We start from the raw sequence: 25,155 nt of genomic DNA, 5'->3' as shown, positions 1-25,155 counted from the left end.
GCATTTCCCTTGTCACACTGATGGGTGGAGTGCCTTTCATACTGGCATAGGACAGTGAGCGGATGTCTCCCCTTATGTTATCAAACAGAGACCCGGCGAGTGAATCTACTCAGAGCTGGAGCCTCCTTCGCCGCTTGGGAACACCAGTGGCGCCGTGACTCTGTAGCTTGGATTTAGATCATTTGGACTATGGCAGCAGCAGCTGCCGAATCCATGAAAAGGAGAGTTGGAAGGAGGTGAGTGATACAAATAAGGGGATGTTGATGTCACAATTATTGAAGGGACTCCAGCTGGTGAGCAACTTGCCGTGGAGACAGTAACTGCAACCATAGTTCATTAGCTGGTTATCTATCTTCATTTGTAGAGACGAGCTGTTGATTTTATGAGAGGTGGGAGTAAATTCTGCTTTATGTGCCCTGCGAAGAGTCTTTTTGAAATTACCTTCAAAGTGTCATGCCTTGAGAAAAAAAATATCCAAGTTTCTGGAAAAAAAGCTGCACGTGTGTTCTGCACACTGGTTTGCGGGCGACTGTTTGTTTCTAATTAGGGAGCTGCAGCCTGCTGGCAGAGGAAACCGTATTTGTCATAAGTTGTGGCATTGCATTTAGTTTGTGTGTCTCTGCTTTTAACATGGGGGCCAGAGATGATTGTACTGGATTCTTCCCTGTGGGTTCTGACTCTATTCTGCTCCATGGTTCATGTGTTCAGCCATTCTTACTTGTCCCTTCAGAGCCTGCTTCTGTTAATATTCCCTGTTCTCTCATTAACTAGTTGTGTTCCCTAGTCTGGTCTTCCTGACCTTCAAATGCCAAGTTTCTTGTAGATATCATAAAACCTACCTGGCAGGTTGTTCAGAAAACTCGATGGGATGGTCAATAGAGTGCCTAACAGATTGTCTGGAAATAGTACATGCTCAGTACATCTTAATGTCTTTTCTCTCACCTGTAAGAGTTTTGTGTTAAATGATCTCTAAAGTATTTTTTTAATTTAATTTGACAAATGTGTACTGACCACCTGCTAAGTGATGGACATCGAACCAGGCATCGGGGTCACAATCACAAAGAAGACAACAAAACAGACTATCATCTGCCTTCATGGGACTTAAATTTCAGGGAACAAAATCAACATGCAAAGAAATGCATGAGGACTTTCCTTTTTCTTCCCTTCACCTTTGCAAGATCAATTCAGTTCAAATTTCGAGTTCATAACTGAGGCTTTTTTTTTCTTTTAATGTGTATTTATTTTTGAGAGAGAGAGAGGAAGTGCAGGGGAGGGGCAGAGAGAGAGAGGGAGACAGAGGGTCCATACCAGGCTCTGCACTGAGAGTAGAGAGGCCGATGCGGGGCTCGAACTCAGGAACTGTGAGATCATACCCTGAGCTGAAGTACGAAGCTTAACCGACTGAGCCACCCAGGTGCCATGAGGCTACTTAATTAAACCTGAAAGAAATATTTTCTGGGGCACCTGGGTGGCTCAGTCAGTTAAGCATCTGACTTCGGCTCAGGTCATGATCTCAGGGTTTGTGGGTTCAAGCTCCACATCAGGCTCTGTGCTAACAACAGCTCAGAGCCTGGAACTTGCTTCTGTGCTAACAGCTCAGAGTCTAGAACTTGCTTCGGATTCTGTGTCTCCCTCATTGGGAGATAATGACCCTCCCCCGCTCATTGTCTATCTCTCAAAAATAAACATTAAAAAAAAGAGAGAAATATTTTCTGACTTAATATTTTTACACTTAATGAACATAGGCTGATTTTTGCCTGCTCGGCATCCGTCCCCTCCATGCCTGGTAGGAAGATCCTGAAACTACATTGGAGAACCATCCCAATGTTTTACTCTCAGTCGATGGGGATCAGTTTGTGCTCTGCTCTGGCTCTGGGAGTACTGAAGAGCACACTGAATGCTCCCAGATGTTGTGGAAGGCCTGGTGCTTCAGTGCAATCCCATATCCCAGGGCATATCGATGGGCTGACATGTAGCCACATGACCCAAGTTTTTCAAATCAAAGTCAATCAAAGGAGCTTCAGTGTGCAGGCAAGCTCCCTAAGATCCTGGGGTCAAGGTTTAGTGTTATCCCAGTTCAGAAGGTCTTGAGAGCCAAGCTGAAGGAAGAAATTTATTGTATTATTATTATTATTATTATTATTATTATTATTATTATTGTCATCTTTCTGAAGGTTCTTCCCCTGCCTCTCAAAGATCTTCCTAATTGCCTCTATAGAACCATTAGTGGGGCACCTGCTCCTTATTGTATTATTTTGCCTTCACTGCCCTTTGAAATCGAGAACTCAGGGGTTGGTCAAAAGTTCCTGGCTGAAAACCTCTTTACATGAAGAGGGGTCTTCCACTCCTATCTCCCCTTATTCCTGTCCATATTCTATTGTAACATCCTTCATGTCATCCCAATGTCAGAGACAGCATCTTCTGACCCTGGGTTGCATTCTGAAGTCCAATTTGTGATTCTGACAATACTTGAGAGATATGGCATGGCAATATGCTGACAGAATAGTTGTCTGGTTTATCTGCTGTTGCAGAAACAATCAGATACATTGCACAGTGTGTCCTTCCATTGCTCATTCATCTGAATTTGACTTTGAATAAGTTTTGGAACAGGAAAGCCATACTGTCTTCCTCAAGTGCTTCGTAACATGTGGCAGTGGTTACCCCTTACATAAGACAGCATGTTTATATCTATTTTTAAATACAGTACTAAGTATTTCTGTATCTTATACTTATTTGTGAGATGGATGTATTCAGGAAGACATGTGATGAAGAAAAGTCTCCTCCAGTCAATTATTCATGCATTCATTTACTAAAAAATAAATATTACCCTCCTACCATATGCCGGGCACTTTTGTGAGCCCCTGAAGATACAGAGGTGAGCAATCTCTTCATCTCTGGTGGCGGTTGAGCATCCATCCAAGAAGTTTCCTTGAATGTGTGCAAAAAGAACTATCACTCCCACCCTCTCCCAGATATTAGCGCTTTACTCTGCAATGGAGATGAGGTCTGAGCCCTTGGGAGAACTCAATTATGGTCCCCAGGAGTCGGGCGTGAGCGACACAGCCCAGCGGGCAGCGGGACCTTGGGCGCGGCGGGCCGGTGCGGCGCGCCCCCCGCCCAGTGCCAGCGCTGGGCGGGGCCGCGGACTCGCGTTCCCCGGCCAAGGGCTCGCCTCCGCCGGAACCCCCCAGGGGGCGCTCGCGCCGAGGTTTCCCAACTAGTATCTCGCCGGTTGCCGGGAGCATGGGTTTCGTCAGAAGGTGGAAATCTCTCTGAGAAGCTGCCATCTATCTCCCCGCCACCCTCGCGTCCCCGTCTCTTCCTCCCTCCCTTCCTCCCGTCTCCACTCTGTTCCCTCCCGCTTCCCCCCGTACCTTCCCCTCGACTCTCTGAGTTAACTGGGAGGTCAGCCTCCACCCCCAACATTCCCACCCATTCCCCAGCCCCCATCTCCAAGGATGGAGTCGGGGTTTCCGGAGAGACCAAACTCCCCTCTCTGCATCTTTTCCGTCCGCTGTTGCTAAACTGGCCTCAGAGGACGAGGAGGGAGAGCGTCCGACTCCCCTCACACCACCACCAACTACACCACCAACCACCTCCACTCCAAAGCCGGATTCTGTCTGCGTCCTAGGGGTGGGACACACCTTGTCCCGGACTCGATTCTCTTCCTACTCTTCGAGGTTGACACCTTCAGGTAAGTAGACACCAACTCTGTCATTCCTGTGTTCTTGGGGCGCTAGGAAGGCAAAGTCCTTCGGGGCTGCTGCGTAGCAAGACCAACTTTTGAGACGCCCCGGGTTTCGCTCAGAGTGGCTTGTTTATCATCGCTGTTGTTGTTTCAAGACGCAGCTACAAGCCGTTTTCCATCCAAGGGAACTTTCATCCCTTGCATCTCCCCTCCGCTCGCCGGGTGGGGTGGGGCGCGCGGGGTCGGGAGCAACCCTACGGAGGGGACCGCAGCGCACCCGCTGGGGAGCGGGTCCTGGAAGTCCTGGAGTGGGGAGGACATGGCTGTTTTAGAAATCGGGGAGAGGGCCGGGAGCAGAGTCCTGGCTGAAGTTGCAGCTTCCCCTTTGTGAGACAGCTGTGGGAAACTGTATCGGTGGCCAGTGGCTTGACCTAGCTGCTGTTGGATTTAGCCTCTCAACTCCCCCCCCAACCCCAGTAGGTCCCAATAATATGTAATTGTGGTCGAGGCTCTCCAGCTAAAAACTAATCAGTAGGCTTGCAAGTCCCTCGATTCAGCCAAGTCCCTCCACTCTCTTTCTAATGTTAGATAAAGGGGGGGGGGGGGTGGTAGTAGGGGGAGGAGGCCAGGGGTGGGACCGGAGGGACTACCAAAGCGCTAGCCACGGCAGACCAAAGAGATTGGGACCCCTTGTGTATCACAGAAGCTCGTGGATTGTTAGGGCGGAATCCAGGGAGACAATTCGGAGGCGGTCCACGCCAAGTCAAGTGAGTGTTGATGACCATGCAGTGGGGAGCTGGCTGAACACCTAGAAATACTCTTAGGAAGATGCACTCCTCCCTAAGAAATACTCCTTAGGAAGATGCACTCCTTCCTCTTGAGGAAAGACGCTCGGCTTTAAGGCTCCAGGTCCCATCCAGCTCTCCAGATCCGACCGCGCCCCCCCCCCCCCCATTCCGACGTCGTTGCAAGACTGGCTTCCAGTCCCAGAACTTGCCAGGCTCCAGGAGACATCGCAGACTGCAGCGATGATCCGTGGTGCACGAGTTTAGGAAATGCATGCCGTGGGGGTTCAGGAGGTGGAGGAAAGAAAGGTGAGCAGAGTAGTGAGGGTGAGGGAGTAGGGAGGAGTGAGTGTCCAGGGAAACTTTGGGACAGAAATATTTGGAGAGAACCCCCGCCCCCCACACACTGACCCACTTGATGCTACAGGATTTCGGTGCCTTTTGGGAAGAGATACATCTGTTCCATTGCACCTGTGCTCAGAACTATGCAAAACCAACCTCTCGTCCTCTTGTTCCTTTTTGTTGCTTTGCCAGGGATTTTTGAAGCACTGCTCTTGATTGTTCTTGGCTCACGTGGTTTTCGTTTTCCTAAACAGCATTTTTGGGCTGTCCAAGGTGTTTAAAGTGTTCTTGAACTGAGACTGAAGTCTAATCTTAATGGAAAAACTGTCTTAAGTTCAAATGAAATATCCTTTTCTCTCTATTCTTTCCTTCGACTGCCCTCTTTTTTTTTTAATTTTTTTTCAACGTTTTTTATTTATTTTTGGGACAGAGAGAGACAGAGCATGAACGGGGGAGGGGCAGAGAGAGAGGGAGACACAGAATCGGAAGCAGGCTCCAGGCTCCGAGCCATCAGCCCAGAGTCTGACGCGGGGCTCGAACTCACGGACCGCGAGATCGTGACCTGGCTGAAGTCGGACGCTTAACCGACTGCGCCACCCAGGCGCCCCTCGACTGCCCTCTTAATCCCTATTCTCAAAGGTGTTTGTAGATTTTTTTTTTTATTATTTATTTATTTATTTATTTATTTATTTATTTATTTATTTTTTGGCTTTAGGTCAAAACAACCCCTCCCCCAGAAAAATCAACTGTCCTGGAGCACAGGTGTTTCAAATCCATGGCAATGTTTTGTAGTTAGTATACACTGGTTAAACTGCATAGCACACCCCCCAAGAGCCAAAGGCCAGCAAGAATTTTACTTCTTTTATTTGATGCCCTTCAAGTTTAGGAAGGTCCCGTTTCTTTTTTATTACTCAGCAGATAAGACCGAGCTCAGGACGGCTATTGCTGTGATTAGATAACTTCTGATGCTTTCATTTCCCTTACTAAGCTGCCATTCCCAGGTTAAATTAGTTTTATTGGCCTGTCTATTTTAAAGAAAGACTGGCAGAGTTGCTCTAGCAGATCAGGGGGCTGAGCTCAGAGTAGGTCAAAAGTATTCACATGTAGGGAAGTGGATAAAAATAGGAGGGTTGGCAAATACAGATAGGACACCTGTGTTAATGTGCATACTAATGAAGGCCAGAATCTCCTCGTTTATCTCTGATGGAAAGATTCTGACAGCTTCACAAGATCAAACTCAAATCACATCAAAACTAGGTGATTTCCCCTGAGCATTACATAAAAGGAAGTATCAGTCCATAGCAGAAGCGGATGTTGAATCCTAGACAGTTTTGAATGGTTGGGTGAGAAGAACTTGCCTATAATGTAATCAAAGGTCTACTCATGTAATACTATGTGAGAACTCTCATGGCCATCAAATGTATACCTTTCCTGTGAGTAGTCAGCCTCATTTTTAATTTTCCAGACACACTTCCAGTGGAATTTATTGGAAACAGGCCCAGATGGGGTCTAGTGAGTTTCCCAGCATGAGACAACCACTTTACTAGAGCTTCTAAGTATTTCTTTAAAAATAGCAGCTCTGAGGTTTGTGCATTGTATTTTAATTGTACTTAAAAGACTTCCAGTTTATCTCTAGGTCTTTGGTAGCAACATGGCATTTTGCTTGAATTATTGATTTTTTTTAGGGGAATCCTGCATTTAGAGGTTTTAATTAAAAGGTATCTTGTATTAAAGTGTTTCTTGATCTGCATGTGGATTTCTGATTAAAACATACCTCTTTCCATTTAGTAGAAAGCAAAGGTGTTATCTGTTTCCAGAGAAGATTTAGGTAGTATTCAAAAATATATATACATATGAGCTTGATTCTTCCTATCACCAGATGATTTGAGTCCACCATGACTGAAAACCTTAAGATTATGCTGACTATAAAAAATAACCACAGGAAAAAAAAGTGGGTTAATAGTGGAATCTTTGTTCTCACCTGTGTTTGAATCTTTTGGTATCCAACTGAATGTTTTCATATGGTTTGCACCAAGCCTTTTTTTCTGAAGTATAACACTCTGGATCATTATGGCCACTTTTATTCACATAAAAGACTTTTCCATTTGGAAGTAAACATATTGAACGTGAATAGTCAATGTGTGTGTCATTAATGCCCCACACTTACATGGGGATCTGAATCCAGAACAAAGAGTGAGAAGAGTGCTTTGATGGCCTCAACCTGCTAGATTGGGAAAAAGCTCTACACTAATTGGGAAAGTCACTTCATGAGTCTTTGTATTTTTAATCAGAGATATGGCCAGAAGATCTGTATTTCATGCATTTTAAAGAAGAAAAAGGCTAAATTTGTTCTCTGTATTTGATCTTTCCGTTTTTGTCTTGTTAATATTTTAAAACAAAACAAAAACCCCTTTGGATCATACGGTCACCCAAAGTCATATTGCCTTGGCAACGGTAGTAAGTACACCGGAGTCACAAAATATCGAGACAGGAAATTTAAAATGCATTTAAAATAAAAATGTCACGTGGTTCAGCACTATCCTATAGTGCATTAGCACTGACCTTCCAGCATATAATAATAGAGTTGCATTTGAATCTGCCTTTCTCCTGACTGCACGTAGACAGTAAATAACAGATTACAGGACTTTAAGTTTTTTTTTAGGATGTCCTAAAAATTCTATAATGGTTTTTCTTTTGAGGGAAGTGTGTTATGAAAATAAGTGGGTTGGAGTTACAAATCCATTTTTTGGATGAGGTGTTTATGTGGAGGTTGGTGGTAAGTCTGAAATCAAGCTCAATCAATGGATCAGGCATGATGTGCTGTCTTCTGCATGATATCGGAAGTAGACAGTATGTAGTCAGGCCTCAGCACTCAGTTCAATCAGGGGATATCTACTAACACTTGTGGCTGCAGTATAAAAACGTCATAGTGCCTACATATACTTTTAGTCTTTTCTGTACTAGAAATCTCATTTACGTGGGAGCTTTCTGTTTAGTCTATGAATTACTAAATATATATGATATATAGTATATGTTTTTTCTAAGCTGGCAAATCCCAAAAAGTTCTTTCTTTGGCTGTTGTATTTTTTGGAAAGTCTCTTGAGAACCACTAGCTTTTAGATCAGTAAATATTGAAGGCCTGAAGGCAAGTGTTGGAAAGTTGAAGAAAGTGGTAAGGAAGGCTTATTTGGGAAGGTTCGTTCCAGTCCTATGACTTTGTACACTCCGAGGGGTGAGGGAACCAACTGAGGGTTGGCCTGTGGTGGGTTTATTTCTCAACTTGGACAAAAACTGTTTCTCTTTGAATCTATGACTCTCGAACTGGAAGAGAGCTTGGGGATAATCTGTTGACTCTAGCTGTTTAATTTGACAGATGTGGAAACTAAACCTTGGAGAGCTGACTTGTTCAAGGTCAGGGGACTCACTCAACAACCCTCCTGATTATTCCTTTCTCTCTATATAGACTTGAGTTCCCTGGAGATAATGACTGTAGTGGCGCCAGTGTCTGGTGCCATGTGCACTGATAATCTTTACTGAGTTGGGGATGGTGGGGTGGGGGGCTCCCAACTCCACTGCAGTATTTGGAAGAGCAGGCTTGGGACTTACTACTTTGCTCTCTATTGGAGTCAGTGCAATATTTACCCAATAGATGTGATTAAATTTGTACAAAATCATTGTCTGCAGCCATCTCTGTTAATGTACATATTTTGTGATGAATTGTTCATGCACAGTCTTAGGTTTTCTACTTTAAATGTCATAACTGAATCAATAAAGTAAACAAAGAGATTTTATGAGTGTTTATAGTTCCAGGAACTCACAGGGGAATCTTTTTTTCCTGTTTTAAATTAAAGGTCCATTCAAAAAGAACACATTCTAAAATGTTTTTCTGTCGTTGGCTCAACATAATATTTCTAACTTTGTACTTCTTATTACTTAGAAAACTAGAAACATTTCTCCTTGGAAACATCAAGGGAAAAATACAGTATTTCTGGTTAAGCTTAGAAATCTTCTCAGGTTTAAGGTGTATTGACTAAAAGACCTTCCTTACCCAAAAGATTCCAAACCTCTGCAGGTCAGTTCATTGAGCTTTGAGGGAGAGGAGGAACAAAATTAGGCTAGCAGGGGTCCAAGGTGAAGGCAGCCCCCAGTAGCTGTTGAGGCAAGGGGGAAGGGCGGGAGAGAGTTGGCATTAGAGTGGACGGACGCTAGAGGGCGCCGGAGCACCGGCAGAGCCTACCTCCTGGGACCATGAACCCGACTTCTAGGCTCGGGGATGGGGTTTGACTGAACCTCAAAGATGTGCTCAGGTATGAAATACTGGTTTTCCCCGTGCCTCTGACTCTCCAGTCCACATTGCATCACTTCAGGGAGAAGACAAAGGATTTTGCCTTCAGAATCCAGTAGGGTACTTCCAGTGCCTGCTTGGGTTGCCCAGTGTCTGGACAGCACGCCAGCTCTTTGGATTCAGGCTGTCTGGAGTCTGACTGCCCTCTGTTTCCTGACACCCGGACCTTTTGCCAGTGGAAGAACTCTGGGCTCAGAAAAACTTCGTTTAAATTTGGGGCTTATAGTTTTCAAGCTGCAGACAGAGTGCACCTGCATGAGTGTTAGCGTCTGCAAATGGGACTAGTGGTGGTTGGTGAATGTTGGAATGTTTAAAACGGTCCAGTATTTTAGCTGGCAGGCAAATGCCAGTTCCTGCGTCCCTTCTCTTAAGAGTTCTCCCAAAACTTCATCCTTTCTTTTCCATCTGAGCTTCCTTCTGTTTCCACACCCCCACCCCCTCAGCAGAAGGGTCTCATTTATCCATCTGTTGAATAATAATTGATCACATCCTTTATGCCAAAACCTGTGCTAGGCACTGGGAATAAGTGTGATGTTCACATTTTTGGAAGTGCAGGCTTCAGGGGTAGACAGGTACGTGAGAACAGGCATTAAAACCTGTGGAGGTAAGTGTAAGGAGAGAGATGAACAAATGATGTGGGTTAAGAGATAAGAAAGTCATTTGCTTTGTCTCAGAGAACCTGGGGAATGGTCCCTCAAGTCCTTTACACTCAGGTGTTTTTTCTTCTCCCTATATATCAAGAAACGTGGTCTGGAGGGTGATTCTGAGTGAGAGGAAGGATCAGGGTTGGGATGTGGGGGCGATCTCCCTTAGTGTGAGCTTAGGTTTGTGTGTATGTTTAACAGAGGTTCTTAAATCCAGTCAGCTCACACCACTGCCCTGTGGATTTTAACCACATCTATATCATAAGATAAATGACTATATAGTAGACTTAATCCATTTAAACAGCAAAATGATTTTTTTTAATATATGAAACTTATTGTCAAATTGGTTTCCATACAACACCCAGTGCTCACCCCAAAAGGTGCCCTCCTCAATACCCATCACCCACCCTCCCCTCCCTCCCACCCCCCATCAACCCTCAGTTTGTTCTCAGTTTTTAACAGTCTCTTAGGAAATGGTAGAAGTATAACAGCAACAAGAAACTGACCACTTAATGTGGGTCTGGAACAATCTAAATAAGGATTCTATTTTTAAAATATTAAAAGATGTATTCAATATAAATATCAATAAAAAAGAAAAATTATACCGGAAGGAGAATGGTTAAAAGAAATGTTTTATCATTATCCTTAAAGTGACAGAAAAGCTTTTAAGTTATTTGGAGACCCTGGGGGCCCAGGGAACCTGATTGATGTCTTTGTTATATTTTGTACAGTTATTTTAACAAGTAACTGAGAGACAAAAATTTCAGTGACAAAATGGAAAAGTCAAGGAGGTTTATATGTGAGATCTTGTTGATATGAAACCAGGGATGGGCACTTTGGGTCATGTGTGTTAATCTTATCTGCTAGGTAGATCTCTAAGCTGCTAGAATCCATGGTTGGAATTCTGTGACTTCACTGACTGTGAATCGTATAGGGAGGAAAGTCCTGATAAGAGGAAAATGGTAGAAATAGTTGGTTTGGTGCAGGCAGAGCAGAGTGAGCAGCTAATAATATTAAATTACAGCTCATGGCCTGATTGAATTTTATAGAGACAGGAAAGGAAATGCTTCTTATGGAATCAAAGAATGTAAGAACTAGACAATCCTGTAAAATTAGGCTCACCCCTTTCCATTGTTTTGGATGAGGAAACAGAGGCCCAGCAAGGTGAAATCACTCACACAAGCTGTATGGAGGTTGAGTTAGAGCAAGACAGAAGTTTCTGCATCCTTTGTCCTGGCCCATGCTATACTCATCCTTCCTCCCCACTTAGTGCTTCAGGAGAGAGCAGCCCCCCCGCCCCTGTCTTGTTCATGGCTGAACCCTGAACAGCACCAGCCATCTAGCCCTTGCTCAAAAAATTTTGGTTGACTACGTGAGCGATGTTATTTCCTTCTTCCTCACTCTTATTTAGGAATATGCCAAGAAATCACTAGGTTGCAATGCAATTTGGTAAAGACAAATATTTGCTGAGTTTTGTTATGATATGGGCTTAAGCTTTGAAGGTAAGCAGACTTGGTTCAAATTCTGGCTTTGCCACTCAATAGCTGTTTGGCTTTGGGAAAATTACTCAATGTCTTTGAGCCTTATTTCCTTGGGGATAAAGCTATATAAAGTAGCAGAGGACCTGCATCACAGGTATGTACTAAGTGTTAGTTTTTCTTAGTCTCCCATTCCTCCTTTCTTCCCAGAGAAGATTTAAAGGAGAATACAGTACTTTTTCCAAAGTGATTTTAATTTATTTCAGATAGTACACATTTATCTTGCATAAAAAGTAAAATTATTTCACTGTGTAAGCATAAACACGTAGATAATCACTACAAATGAGTATTCTGTGGGTTAGATATTATTAGTCACATTTTATAAATAATTGAGTCAATGCCAAAGCACTAGCAACAGAGGGGGACTGAAATCTAGGGGGCTCCCACTCCAATTCCAAAGCTGGGTGTTTTTTTCAAATTCGTGTTTCGTATGATCTTTGTTTCTTACCTATCCTTCCACAGCTGCTTCTCTCAAGAAGGCTCACATCCTCTTCTTCATGTGTCCTCATGGCCTGGCTGCACCCACTCCCCTGGCGTATTACAAGCTTTTCGGGGTAGCAGCTGTGTAGTGCACTTCTTATGATAACTCCAGAGTGCCTAGAACCTTCTGGTACACAGATAACTCTCTCCGTCACCCTGTGTGTGTGCCCACCCCCTTAGCATGTATCCTGCATCTAGGCCAAGTTTGTGGGTCTTTACACTGCACATTGAACTTGCTCAAAATCAACCCTACAGCGTCTCTCATTAAAAATACTCTTGGGGCGCCTGGGTGCGCCGGTTAAGTCAGTTAAGTGTCCGACTTCAGCTCAGGTCATGATCTCACAGCTCGTGAGTTCGAACCCTGCATAGGCCTCTGTGCTGACTGCTCAGAGCCTGGAGCCTGCCTGCTTCGGATTCTGTCTCCCTCTCTCTCTGCCCCCTTCCTTGCACTCTGTCTCTCTCTCCTTCAAAAATAAACACTAAAAAAAATTAGAAAAAAATACTCTTACTATATTTTGATCGTTCTGTATTGTGTAATCTAAATTAACATTGAGGTTTTACAGATCTACTATAGACATCGCCTATGTAATACAATATATGTTGCACTTGAACAACTTATGGGATTTATTTTGAAGATTATTTTGACTGTGTATGAGTTTTATTTCACTCATTGAATCATAGCCCCTACCTAAAATGTGCTTCATTATATTTACAAGGCTACACTCTGTGCTGTATATAGGTAGGTAGAATTATTAGTGAAAAGCATGAATTTTTAGCCAGGGATTCCTGGGTTTGAATCCCAGCTCTGCTTAATCTCTTGAAGTTCAATTTCCACAGATGTAAAATGAGTAATGATAGTGCCTATGCCCGAGGATAACTGTGAGCCTTGAAAGATATAGTGCACATCTGTGGCATCCGAAGTGCCCATCAGATTTCAGGCACATGGAAATTGCTCAAACTGTAACTAGTATTGGCTGGTGGCGCCCCTCAAACTTGGGAGCTTGTGAGTAATTACCCTAATGGTAGTGGTTTGCTGTATTGCAAAGGGGTTGTGAAAAATAGGAGTGTGTTTATGAAAGTATGATAGAAATCGGCAATAAAATGTGTGCTTTCCACAGCTACTGACGTAACCACTTACCTTTCTCCCTTCCCTCTTCTCTGTTTCTACCCACGAATTTTATGCCTAGACACAAAGATGACTCAAGGGGTATGCTGGAGTTTCTCTAAGATAAAACTTCTCTGTTCCTGCTGGTTCCAGCTTTATTTCCGATGCAAAGTATGTTTAGCACTGGCCCCCAGATACACAGCTAGAATACAAAATCAATCACTCTGCCCTGCAAGGTCCAGCAACAGACATTTATTGTATTTGACTTTATGTATCTTCCACCTTTGTTCAAATAAGATTCTAGACAGCAAGCAATAGACAACATATTGGGGGTTCTCTGCTATCAAAGTCCAAAATGCTGCTAGCATAAAATACTCTTTTCAGAGAGACCCAATGCAGGTCTTAAAGCCAAGTTTCTCACACTTGAGGACAAATCAGAATCTCCTGGAAAACTTGTTACAGCACAGATAGATGTCTTCTGGCCCCCACCAGGTTCCAATTCAGTGGGTCTAGTGTTAGAGCCAATTAATTTGTATCTCTGACAATTTCCCAGGTGATGTTGATGCTGCTGGTTTGGGGACCACACTTTGAGAACCAAGTCTTAAATATTCCCTTTATTTAGACAAACTGTGAACTTTCTATCTTGTGTGGTAAAACCGAGAACAGCGTTAGTGGTGAAGAAAGGGATCTGACATTTACTGAGCAACTATGACATTTGCCATGTGTCAGGTACCTCAGCGGGCACTTTATGCATATTGTCCTATTTAACCCTCATAACTGTCCAGCCAATCAAGTCATAATTATTTATTGAGACCCTATCATGTATCATGCTAGGCTCTGAGATGTGGGGTGAGCCTACAGACATAATCCTGACTTTCTGGATATTATGTTTCAGCAGGGAAACTTGTTTGAGCAGATAATTATAAGGGTGGCTAGTCTGATGTATAGAGTATAGAAGACCAGAGAAGCTGAGTAACTTGGCTAAGGTTACACAGCCAATGGGAGAGGGCAGAAAACAAACTTGAAAATCATTTTACTTTAAAATATCTATTCTTGGGGCGCCTGGGTGGCGCAGTCGGTTAAGCGTCCGACTTCAGCCAGGTCACGATCTCGCGGTCCGTGAGTTCGAGCCCCGCGTCAGGCTCTGGGCCGATGGCTTGGAGCCTGGAGCCTGTTTCCGATTCTGTGTCTCCCTCTCTCTCTCTGCCCCTCCCCCGTTCATGCTCTGTCTCTCTCTGTCCCAAAAATAAATAAAAAACGTTGAAAAAAAAAATAAAAAAAAAAAATCTATTCTTTCCACTAAACCAGAGGTTCTTAGACTTTTTGGTCTCAGGGCTCCTTTATACCCTCAAAAATTATTAAAGATCCCAAAAGAGCTTTTGTTTAGGCTAAATCTATCCACATGTACTATATTGGAAATTAAAGGGGTTCACCTTCTGAGAACAGCTGCACTAGACCATGCTGCAAATAGTGCCATTTTTCTTAGATTCTCAACCCTAATTTGTTTTGATGACTTTTGTAGCCAGCAAAGATGAGACTCGTCACATCTCCTCCTATACTTGTATTTTTTAAAATATGGAAACCTCTCTTAAGCCTTAGCCTGTATTTCTAGTGATGGCAACTTCCTAAAGAAAAGGCTGATCTGCTTTGGAACTGCGTTCTTACATTTTTATGTGTGTAAGTATGTATGTGTATGTGCATTTATGATAAGGAAAAGCCAACAGTTAAACTATCTATCCCAGAACAAACTGAGATGTGGTGGCTTTATTATTCCTCGAAGGATCTCTATCCCAGTCAAGGGCATTTAGAAAGATACGGTCTGTGAATGTTTGTGGCATGTATTGCCTTCAGGGTTCCTCAGGGCACATGCCACCAAAAGAGAAGTCCAAGGAAGCAAGCTGAGGGCTCACTCCTGCTAACTCCTCACAGTGGGAGGAAGAGATGATCGATTAGATTCTAGTGCTGTGGCTTTTCTGTGTAATGTTGGCAGCTGAGTTGTGTTTAATTGTGGGCTAATGACTGATTCCATCATTTTTATTCATTATCTAACGGGAAAGAGGAGTCCTAGTAGATACTTTCCTTTGGTGTTTAATGGTCCATGTATGGTTGTTCAGACTTGGATGCCCTGGTTGACTCTTAATGTTTTATGGCATCGTTAAATTTTACTGAGTAAAATCAACCAAATCAGAGCTGACGTAACTCAGTGTGGTTCTCAACTGATGATCAGTGAATTCAAATCTCCTTTTATTTTTCACAGAAACCAGTGAACTCTAAGGGAGATTCTGCAGCAGAGTTAGGGCAGTGATTTAGATGTAGCAGATCCTTGGATGATAAATTGGAAAGAGGGTGTCTTCCGGTCCTTTGACTGTTATATCTTTTTGACAGCAAACATCTGGATCACTGGTTCACAGAGAAACTTTAAAAATGTTTATCCAGATGTTTGGTGTCACAGAGGCACATCCCACAGCCACAATAAATAAAAAAATGTGATGCTAGGTGATCATTTGTCATCTTCCTTAAAAGCTGAAATTTGACATGAGGCATTTCTGTGAGTTGATCAGACGCAGCATGGAGTCCTTTATACCACATTTCTGTGTACAGAGCACATTCTGCTAGGTAATTATAACTTTGTGAAGGAATTCTCTTTCTGGAAAGCAGCATTTGGAGGAGGGTCTAGGGTGTACCCGCAGGTCACATCTTCTTTTCATTCACATCAAATGGGAGTCTGTGTGGTATGCCCCATGAGGGGCCATCTCCTGGGAACCCTTTCAGCCAAGTTTTGGGTGCTGTTTTTAAGTTGTGAGCTTCTTGTGCTCGCTTCGGCAGCACATATACTAAGTTGTGAGCTTCTTGCCCCAAATTCTCAAATTCTGACTCAGTGGGCTCGGGTGAGCAACCCTGTTGGTTTTGTAGATTGCTGGGGCCGCTTTTGAGATCTCCTTTCTCCAAAGCAGACACAAAGAGGGAAGGATCCTCGCCCCGTTCCTCACCCACCCACCCACCCTGTCTAGGGAATGGGCTCAGGGAAGACCATAGCTGCTTACTGACCCTTTGAGTTTGCCCTGTGTCTGCCTTTCCAACCAAGATAAGCAGCCCTGCTTAGACTTGCATCCAGCAGGAATAGATGGGAGTTATTGTCTATAGGGACAGAATGATGGGAATCTGGGGATCTGCCTGATATCCTAGGAACATCATCTTTCCTAAGCTGGGAAAAAGAGACATCATCCGATTAGGGAGGCTCAGTGCTTGGTGACTTAGATGAAAACTTCTTTCCCTGTTTGTTTGGATGAGCAAGAACAGTTCTATTTGTGATTCCCATTCTTCTCCGGTGTTTTATGGGTAATTATAATAGCTAGTTACAAAGTTCATTCTCTAAACAAATTGTTATGTGATTTTTCCTTTATAAATACTTTTAAACTTCTATGAATCTAAGGGAGGTTTGAGATTAAACAAGACCTGATTAAGGCAAACTTGAGATCTTCAGCCCTTTGTCAGATGAGATCCACTAAGGGCAGGTATCAGCAAAATGTAGCCTGTGGGTCAAATCCAGCATGTGGACTTTTTTTGTAAATAAAGTTTTATTGGAGCACAGTTATACCTGTTATTGCCTATAGTTACTTTCATACTACAATGCCAGAATTGGGTAGTTGTGACATAGAGTATAGCCCACACAGCTTTCTATCTCGCTCTTTGTAGAACAAGTTTGCCAGTTCCTGCACTTGGAACATATTTCTGTTTGGCCATCTCTAGACAGGAAACATACATAGACTTAAAAAAAATCCAAGGAAATATTTCTCTGAAATATGGACTATAGACAAGATATCTAAATGATAGAATTTTCTTGCCATGCATTGTGAAGCTCTTATACCCAGTAGGTGTTCGTGGGTGAATGATCGTGAGTTTCTAGATGAATGGTTTATGATCTGGGTCCCAGGGTGCCTGGGTGGTTCCTTTGGTTGAGGGTCCGACTCTTGATTTTGGCTGAGATCATGATCCCAGGGTTGTGGGATTGAGTTCCATGTCAGGCTCTGTGCTGGGTATGGAGCCTGCTTGGGATTCTCTCTCTCTCTCTCTCTCTCTCTCTCTCTCTCTCTCTCTCTCTCCCTCTCTCCCTCTCTCCCTCTCTCCCTCTCTCCCTCTCCCTCTCTCCCTCTCTCCCTCTCTCCCTCTCCCCCTCTCCCCCTCTCCCCCTCTCCCCCTCTCTCCCCCTCCCTCTCCCCCTCCCCCTCCCCCTTTCTCTCTCCTTCTCTCTGCCCCTCTCCCCTACACATGTGCTCTCTGTCTCTTTCTGTCTCTAAAAACAGAACAACTTTATGATCTGGGTTCCATTTCCCCATTTATGAAACCAAAGTATCTGATCTCTAAGGATCTAAGGATCTTTCTTGCAAGACTGTTTTACATATTAGAGAGAGTGAGGAGGCAAGACAGCCTTGGTCCCTTACACCCCAGTCTGCCAAAGTGACAGCCATAGCCTCTTGAGTCACCATCAGTCATATTCATTTAGCATCAGCTGGAGTTATTACACAGGGTCAAAAAAGCACAACAGTCCGCTGTCACAGTGTTATCGGGTGTCCTACATGGAGAGAGACACGGGGATTTAACAGTTGAAAGCATCAAATTCATGCTTAATGCTTATTCTGAGTCGTTTTAAAGAGATGGGCTTGAAGAACATATTTATTGTTCATGTTCAGCAGCTCTTAGTATAATCTTGGGCACGTGCCAGATGTGCCTGATGTCCCTTTGCTCACGTACCACAATCCTAGCTGGAGATCACACACTCCTCCTGGTTTCCAAAACTGCTGGACAGGGGAGTAGAGAGCTATTGATTGATTACTTGGTGGGGGATGGAGGAGGGAGAGATGATGGTAATCTTCTGGCTTTGACCATCCTCCACCCCTCAGGGGGAAATAAGAGATACATCATCCTGGGACAAGGGGTCATGCTCTGTGGTGTGATTTGGGTCGCCGACTTCTGCTTCAAAGCATATATTGTGCTCCTCTTTAGGAACGGGAGTTCACGGTGTCCCCTGCCTGAGGAACTAGCCAGGGTTTCCATGTGCTCAGTTCCACAGATTTGACCACGGGGTTATCATTTATTAATTCACATTTGGGAGGGTGACATGCTGCCTTTGCCGGGATGCGAGCAGAGCCTCAGACTCTGTGTGTGCATCCTAGGCTGCACCCGGTTTTCCTCTCGGGCGCTCCAGCATCCGGACCACTGGGTACTGACGGAGCAGCCCTGCTTCCTGCCCCTCGTGGTAAGTGACTTACTCACTGTCAGGTCGGACAGCTGAGAGCAAGCAGGATTACGAGCAGCCCTGGGACGGAGGAGGGGAAAGCCCGCGCACAAGCTCTTGGCTTTTATGTGTAGGACCCAGACCACTTTCTCCCATTCGGAAAGGGGAGGGGAGGAGCACCGGACAAGGCTGACACTGGCACCTTGCAGTTTGTGCCACGTTCTGACTCTGGTACCCTGCAGCTCCTTGGGTGCTGCATGGGAAGACTGCCTGGTCCTTCTGGCTGAGGAGAAGAATTTGCTTCTTTCTAGGATGCTAGTTTCTGAGAGCATCTGATTCTTAACTTCTGAAAGCCATTAGTCTTAGGACTGGATGCAGAGTGATTGCTTTTTGCTCTGTTGAAGTATGGCTAATGTTGCAGTGCGGTAAAGTGGCAGATTGTGTCAAGCGAGGGCATTGAGGCAAATTTTCCTGAGCCACAAGTTTCATAGTGGTTGACTCTATCATTCTGGTTTTTAAAGTAAGTGAACAAATCATATGCATATGGATTGTAAACGTTCCTTATTCCTTTATATGTGTCTCTTCCTCGGTCCCAGTTAATGTATATTTACCTTCATTTGTCAAATTTGTTTCTCAGATGTGTTGTATCACAGATTGATGTGTGATATCATGTCTTTTGTTTTGAGTCCCATTTATTTAAATCCTTCATCTAAAACAACAGCTCTCTGAGCATTTCTGCTACTCACTACCTGGGGCGTAGATTTCATGTGTAGTCAAGGCAAAGTCTTAGAGTAGACGTTCCTTTTAGTAAGAGACAGCACTGTTTCTGCTTGGAAATGAAGATGCTGATATTCAGCTTCACAGAATTGGACATATTTAAAACTTTACCATACTTTCTTGCTTGCTTTATTTGTGAATGTTGATCCTTGCGCAGAGAACCTCAGAGCTTTTCCTATTTTCTTGTTTCACATCTCCTTAGGAACGTGCAAAAGGAAAGGTAATAAAGGACAATCTTTTCAAGATAAAACATGATTCATAAAGGTGACAGCCATGCCATATGTGAGCAGTGATTAACAGCTGCAGAGTCTGCTAACGGCTTTTTAAAAATAAAGTGATAAAGCAGATTTTCCCATTATTTCGTGTTTCGGGGCTTGCTCAAGTGCATCGCCCTGATTTTTCTCGGCTTCATTTTATTCTGTAGCAATCGAATCATTTGTGTCCTCGCGGTGCTATATTAGGGCTTAGTTAAATACTTCACGTATATCCTTGGTCATTCTTTCAGTGATATTTTAACTTTCAAGACAATGATGTGGTATATTAAAACTACCTTCTCTAAAGCCACTCATTTTATTCCTATGGAGTGCATTTGGGCAGACAGAAGGGAGAGCATTTCTAGGCTTGCTCATTTGGAATTGGTTTACTTTAATTCAGAGCCGTGATGGCAGTGGGCATGGGCTTAATGAAGTGTCACAAGTTTAAATGGCCTTCCCCTGCCATCACCAACAGATATAGGCTGGTGGGTACAGACAGGCACAGACTGTTCACCTCGGAGATGCGAGGTGGAAGGGGAAGAAAATTCAGTTGTCATCTTAGCAAAATAGGTTAATTCTAGGAAATGCATTTTCATGAAATTCAGTTGTCTTTGGCAAACTAACCGAGCATTGTTTTCCTGATTGATAAGCACCCAACAACCTGCCTTACATAGGGTGATAGTTTTAATCTTGTTTGGGTCACAGTTCTCTTGGAGAAGTCTACTGAGAGCTGTGGACTCTCTCACCTGAAAGGCAAACACACCTACTCGTATAATCAAGTCTGCTTCAAATTTCGGGGGTGTACAAACATCCCTGGGGCATAGACTATCTCCTTTTCCCCATCAAGAACTCCTTCACTGCCTCTTCAATGGATGTGTTTTCCATGGCAAATTTCTTTTTAAAAAATATGTACATGAACGTTTATAATGTTGTGGCATTTCTATTAGAGGGAGAAGGGAACAGTAGAGATGGAGATTGTCTTGGGAAGTCCAGAGCTGCCTGGGATCTTTTTTGGGGGTTACCACAAAGAGCTGTGCATTTGTTGAGAGTTAGACTCCAACCTTCCCATGTTGTCTGGGACACAGTCTGAATTGAGCGTCTGGGTCCTTGGGGGTGCTTGGAGGAGGTGCAATGGCAGTGCCTCAGGAGGTTAGCAGTGAGGGAGGCATGGCTGTGTGCCAAAGAGTATCCTCGGAGTCACTGCCCTGCCCCCACCCCATGAAGCCTTGGAGCCCTGATTCCCTGATGGGCTGTCCAGGGAACCAGTGGACTGAGTGTGTCATGTGACACTGTGGCACAAATAAGAGGAGAAGACCTCCCTCTGCAACTCCTGGTGCAGGCCAGTGGTGCCTCAGCCTTCTGCCCAGACGTCCTCCAGAGCTGTCAGCCCTGAGCCATGAAATGCAGCTTTCCTGGGGCTGACTTCCCAGGATTGGTGGCACTGTAACCTGCAGGAGATGGCAGGTGCTGACCAGTGAAGCGAATCAGTGTTGGACGTGGTTTACACACGGCTTTCTGCAGGTGCACCAACAAGCCTGGGACTAGGTGCTGGGTGCCCTGTAAGGCACCAAGAGATATTTTGGAACAAGAAAGGGTATAGTATAAAAATGGAAGATCCAGAAGTACAAGGGTAAGACTTGTCCCCTGTCCCTTCCTTTTCCTTTTTTCTACCCCCCTCCTCCCACCTTTTCTTCTATTTTTCCCTCCATTTTTCTTGTCATCCTTCCTTTCTTCCATTCTTCTCTCCTCCATCCTTCCATCTTTCTTTCCCCTCCTCACTTTCTTCCCTCTTATCACCCTTTTCTTCCATCCCTTCTTCCTTTCCTCACATCCTTCCTTTCCTCACATCCTTCCTTTCCTCACATCCTTCCTTTAAATCAACAGACGTTTCTAGGTATCTCCCGGGTGCTATCGGTTTAGTTTGCATGGAATTTTGATTCCCTCTCCGGTACAACAGGTCCACCTTCATGCTACCGTGGGGCATTTTTGTTCTATGTTGTTACCTTTCCCCTGCTTGTTCCTTCCTTGTTTGTCTTCCTGAATTACTAGCATATATTGAACACCTACCATGTGCAAATTACTGCGTTAGAGGAAAAAACTTAAACAATTATGGACTTTACTTTCAAGAAGGTTAAGATCAAACTTAGGAATCGAGACATGAGTGCATGAGAAGTCAGATAATAGTGTACCAGTTCTGTGATGTCACGAAACAAGAATGCAAGATGATGCAAGACAGTGTGAGCATTATTGCTAGATGAGTGGAATGAGAGACATTTTGAGTTCCGAGAATGGAGCATTTTTTTTTTTGTAGGATGGATGGGTTTTGGGAAGTCTTATAGAGAAGTAATACAAACTGGGGTTCCAAATAGGATTTATTATTTGAAGAGGAGAGAAAATTTCAGTCCAAGAATGGGGACTGATGTAAGTAAAAGCTCAAGCAGCATCTTTTTTTTTTTTTTTTCCGCCTTCATTTTCCAACAGAAAGTTCCAGGGAAGCTGTTTTCCTCTCTTAGTGCTCCTTTTGCTTTTCTTCCCCCCCCCCCCAGTGCAGTGCCTTATCCTCTCTAGTTTCCTTATCCTCCACCCCCCCCCTCCCCCCCGCCAGGTGCCACTTCCCCGAGCGCAGTGCCTTATCCTCTCTAGTTTCCGTATCCCCCCCCCACCCCAGGTGCCACTTCTCTCAGCTGGCAAGGGGCTCAGGGGAATCATTCAGTTTATCTCAGTCAGGCCCTGCCTTGATCCGTAGATTGGTTACCTTATGCTGCACAGGAAGAGCTACTTGGAATGGAAGTCTAAATTAAAGAGAGAGCACTGAAACCTATTTCCCCCTCGTAGTTGAAATCACAGTCTTTAATTATTGGCGGCTGGTGGATGAGCCAAAGCACCACCCTTAGGGCTACTGGTCTGACAAGCTGGAGATCTCAGACAGCCAGGAAGTCAAAGATCGCAGTTGAATTCCTAGTGCGGCTGGTCCAATATGGTAGAGTCCAATACAGTATGTAATGCTTAGCATGTTGTTAGAGGTTTTGTTTTTTGTTTGTTTGGTTTTTTTAATTGCAGCAGCTCAGGGTTGAAAGGATCTTAGAGATTGTCTTAACTTTTACATTGTTCAATACCATAGGTCAGGAAACTCTCCTGTTTTTCTTGTTCCTTGATACGTACATTTAACCTGTGATCTTGGATGTTTCCATAGTAAATGCGTGTCTTATGAGCTGAAATGAATTCATGCTATTTGCTTCCAATATCTAATCCAGGAAGGAGTATTTTATTTTCAGGTGCCTGACGAGCCCTGTTCCTAGCCTGATGTCTGGGTCTTTCCTGGCAATGACTTACTTGAATGAAATCTGACTGATACACTGGTGATGGTCTAGCCATGGAAGTTGAAGATTCTAAATTTGTTCCTGCTGAGGCTGGCATTTCTCTGTGATTGTTCCATCCAATCCTTTTAACAGCTTACCCTCATCGGCAGTATTCTTTAGGAGATATGGGGCGGCTGGAATCCCCTCGCCTTGCAGCCTTTTGATTTTTGCCCTTAAGTAAAGGAAATAATCGCTTCACCAAATATTTGCTGGCTGCTCCAAAAAGATATTTTCTCATTGGCACATTACAACTGATTATTGAAAAGCTCACATTCAGGCATCATATATTTAACGTGTGTGTGTGTGTGTGTGTGTGTGTGTGTGTGACGAGTTAGAACAAAGGACTTCCTTCCAAGGACAGTATGGTGATTTTTAGGGTCTATTTTATTTTTCCTTTCCTTCCTTCATCAGATGAAATCTGGTTAAAAGGGTTATCTTGTAGAAGAAAGAAAGGCGAGATGGCCCTGGTGGTAAATGGAAGCCTCGCTATCCTAGAAGAGCATTGTTAGAAGGCAATTTTGAAATGTTTTATTCAATTCCATGTAATAAATAAGGGAAACTTAGGTTCAGAGATATGTAGTGATTTTGGTGAAAGTGATTTGGACCAGCTCTTTAGCAGATTAAAGAAAAACTAAGATCTGAGAAGAGATTCTCAGACTCTAGGAAATAGTTTGATACACAGAATCTTTGTACCCTATTATCAAAATATGTTAGACAAAGAAAGCAATGATAAGTAAGTTAAATATTTGATCAGCAGAATAATTGAAATAGTCTTGTTCCACATTTCATTAGGAGTGATTTAACAGAATTTTGAAGAAAAATTTTAAAAATGGAGGATAAAATATTTTTCAAGAATATAGAAGTTTTCCACAAAGATATATAGGGTCTGTTTGAAAAATATTCTTGGTTAAAAAAAGCAATCAGACTTCTTGCACACTACATTCTCATACCATGTTATAGTGACTTTGGAGGTATAGAATACTAAGCTAATTAAAAGCTATCCAGTTGCTTGAAACTATTAAATAACTGTTCTGTGAAAGACAGAAACCAAGAAGACAATATATTAAAAAACAATAGAAGTGTGATCCTCCCTGTAGACCATGGGATGTAATCAAAACTGTAATTAGTCTCTATTTCCTACTCCCAAATGCCAATGTTAGACCAGAAAAACAGATTAAAAGAGCTTCTGGATCAAAAACATTTTAAGAAAGAAAAGGAAAGAAAAATAAAAATACCCTGGATATTGAGGAAGGAAAAGCCAAGTGGTTTAATGAACAAAGCCATCATTTCTAGCCCCTGCTAGGTAGTACCTCTGCCTACTCTTTCCTCCTCAGCTGCCTCTAGCCCTCACCCCAATCACTGGGATATGCAGAATGCCTGACCCCTGTGTTCCTTAGAAGCAGGATCTCAGAGAGATGAGGAGAATGAAGTGGAAATTTGCCCTGGGGCCATTTTCTCTACCCTGTCCTCTAAGAGAAGGGTCTGAGAGTGTGCACGGAGAGCATCATTTCCAGCTCTTGGTGTATTTCCAGGGCATTCCAGCCTGATGCTTTTGAAAAAGGGCTTTCTTTACAGAGCTGCAGCTCTGTCTCCTGATAGCTCTTTTTATGGCTTCCACCACTCTTAGAACTCTGCTCCCTTTTGAGAGGGCAAGGCAGTACAATGGTGCCCACTTCAGGAGAGGGAGGTGCAGAACGAGTCTCCCGACAATCATGCAGAATTTGGCTGAGCTTCAACTCAGACTTTGTTTCCCACTTCTCAGAGTCATTACTGTCATTGGCCCTCAAAAGTTATTGATCACCTATATTGGTTGCATTATTGGAAGCAGTATTACATACAGGTTAAGAGCACTGGCTCTGGAGCTGGGATACTGGGGTTCAAATGTGGGCTCCATCACTTGCAGCTGCGTGATATTGGGCAAATTACTCATTCTTTTTGTGTCCCAGCTCCATTAATCATCAGTATAGAGTAATAAAAATAGTGAGCCCTAACTCTTAGGTTGTTGTGAAGTTACTAAACGAGAGGGGCTTTAAAGCACTCTGAATAATGCCTGGCATAGAATAATTGCTCCTTGAATCTTAGCAATTATAATTTTAACCTGTGGGGACTCTGGCCAAGGGTGTAATAATATTGACAAGAACAAAAGTCCCTGCCCTGGAGGGATTATGGTATAATCAGGAAAACAATATTTCTTACTCATGAAGAAGGAATTTGGTCCTGTGTTCTGCTATCCGGTGAAGGATGAGTTGTTATGCCTGGTGGCGGGGGTGCGGTGTATACTCTCCCTCCTCACGGTCTGGCAAGGAAGGAGCAGAGGTAAAGCCTCTAGTCATGTTAATGGCTTCCAGATCTTAGGCCTCTGAGAAATCCTGTTTAGGTTTGTGACACAGACGTAAGCCAATATAACTGACCAAAGAAATACAGCCAATGTGAATTCTTAAATGTGCTCTTGCTATCGAGGTCTTCCTTTTGGTGGTTGTATCCCTTTGGTATCCTGGGAGAAGGTAGAGGGGAGGCCATTCTGGTTTTCAGAATCTTCTACTAATTTATTAATCTCATGATGCCATGGGAACTAGCATTTGGGGCATATTTTAGGATGAAG

The 25,155-nt window shown here is 43.6% G+C and overlaps 1 protein-coding gene across 2 annotated transcripts in view; it reads left to right on the top strand.

Annotated features, from left to right (window-relative positions):
* The first annotated feature begins 211 nt into the window (after positions 1-211).
* CPNE4 (copine 4) overlaps positions 212-25,155 on the top strand; it is a 507,119-nt gene continuing 482,175 nt past the window's right edge. The window contains exon 1 of one of the 2 annotated variants that reach the window (XM_058729893.1): positions 212-236. In XM_058729893.1, the coding sequence (XP_058585876.1) occupies positions 214-236 (23 nt within the window). In that variant the 5' untranslated portion in view covers positions 212-213. Of the gene's footprint in view, positions 237-3,193; positions 3,695-25,155 lie in introns of those variants that run through there. The other variant, XM_058729894.1, reaches the window with a different exon arrangement.

This window comes from Neofelis nebulosa, chromosome 5 (assembly GCF_028018385.1).
Source record: "Neofelis nebulosa isolate mNeoNeb1 chromosome 5, mNeoNeb1.pri, whole genome shotgun sequence".
NCBI classification, from domain to species: Eukaryota; Metazoa; Chordata; class Mammalia; order Carnivora; family Felidae; genus Neofelis; species Neofelis nebulosa.
This window is presented reverse-complemented; position numbering and strand designations above follow the sequence as displayed.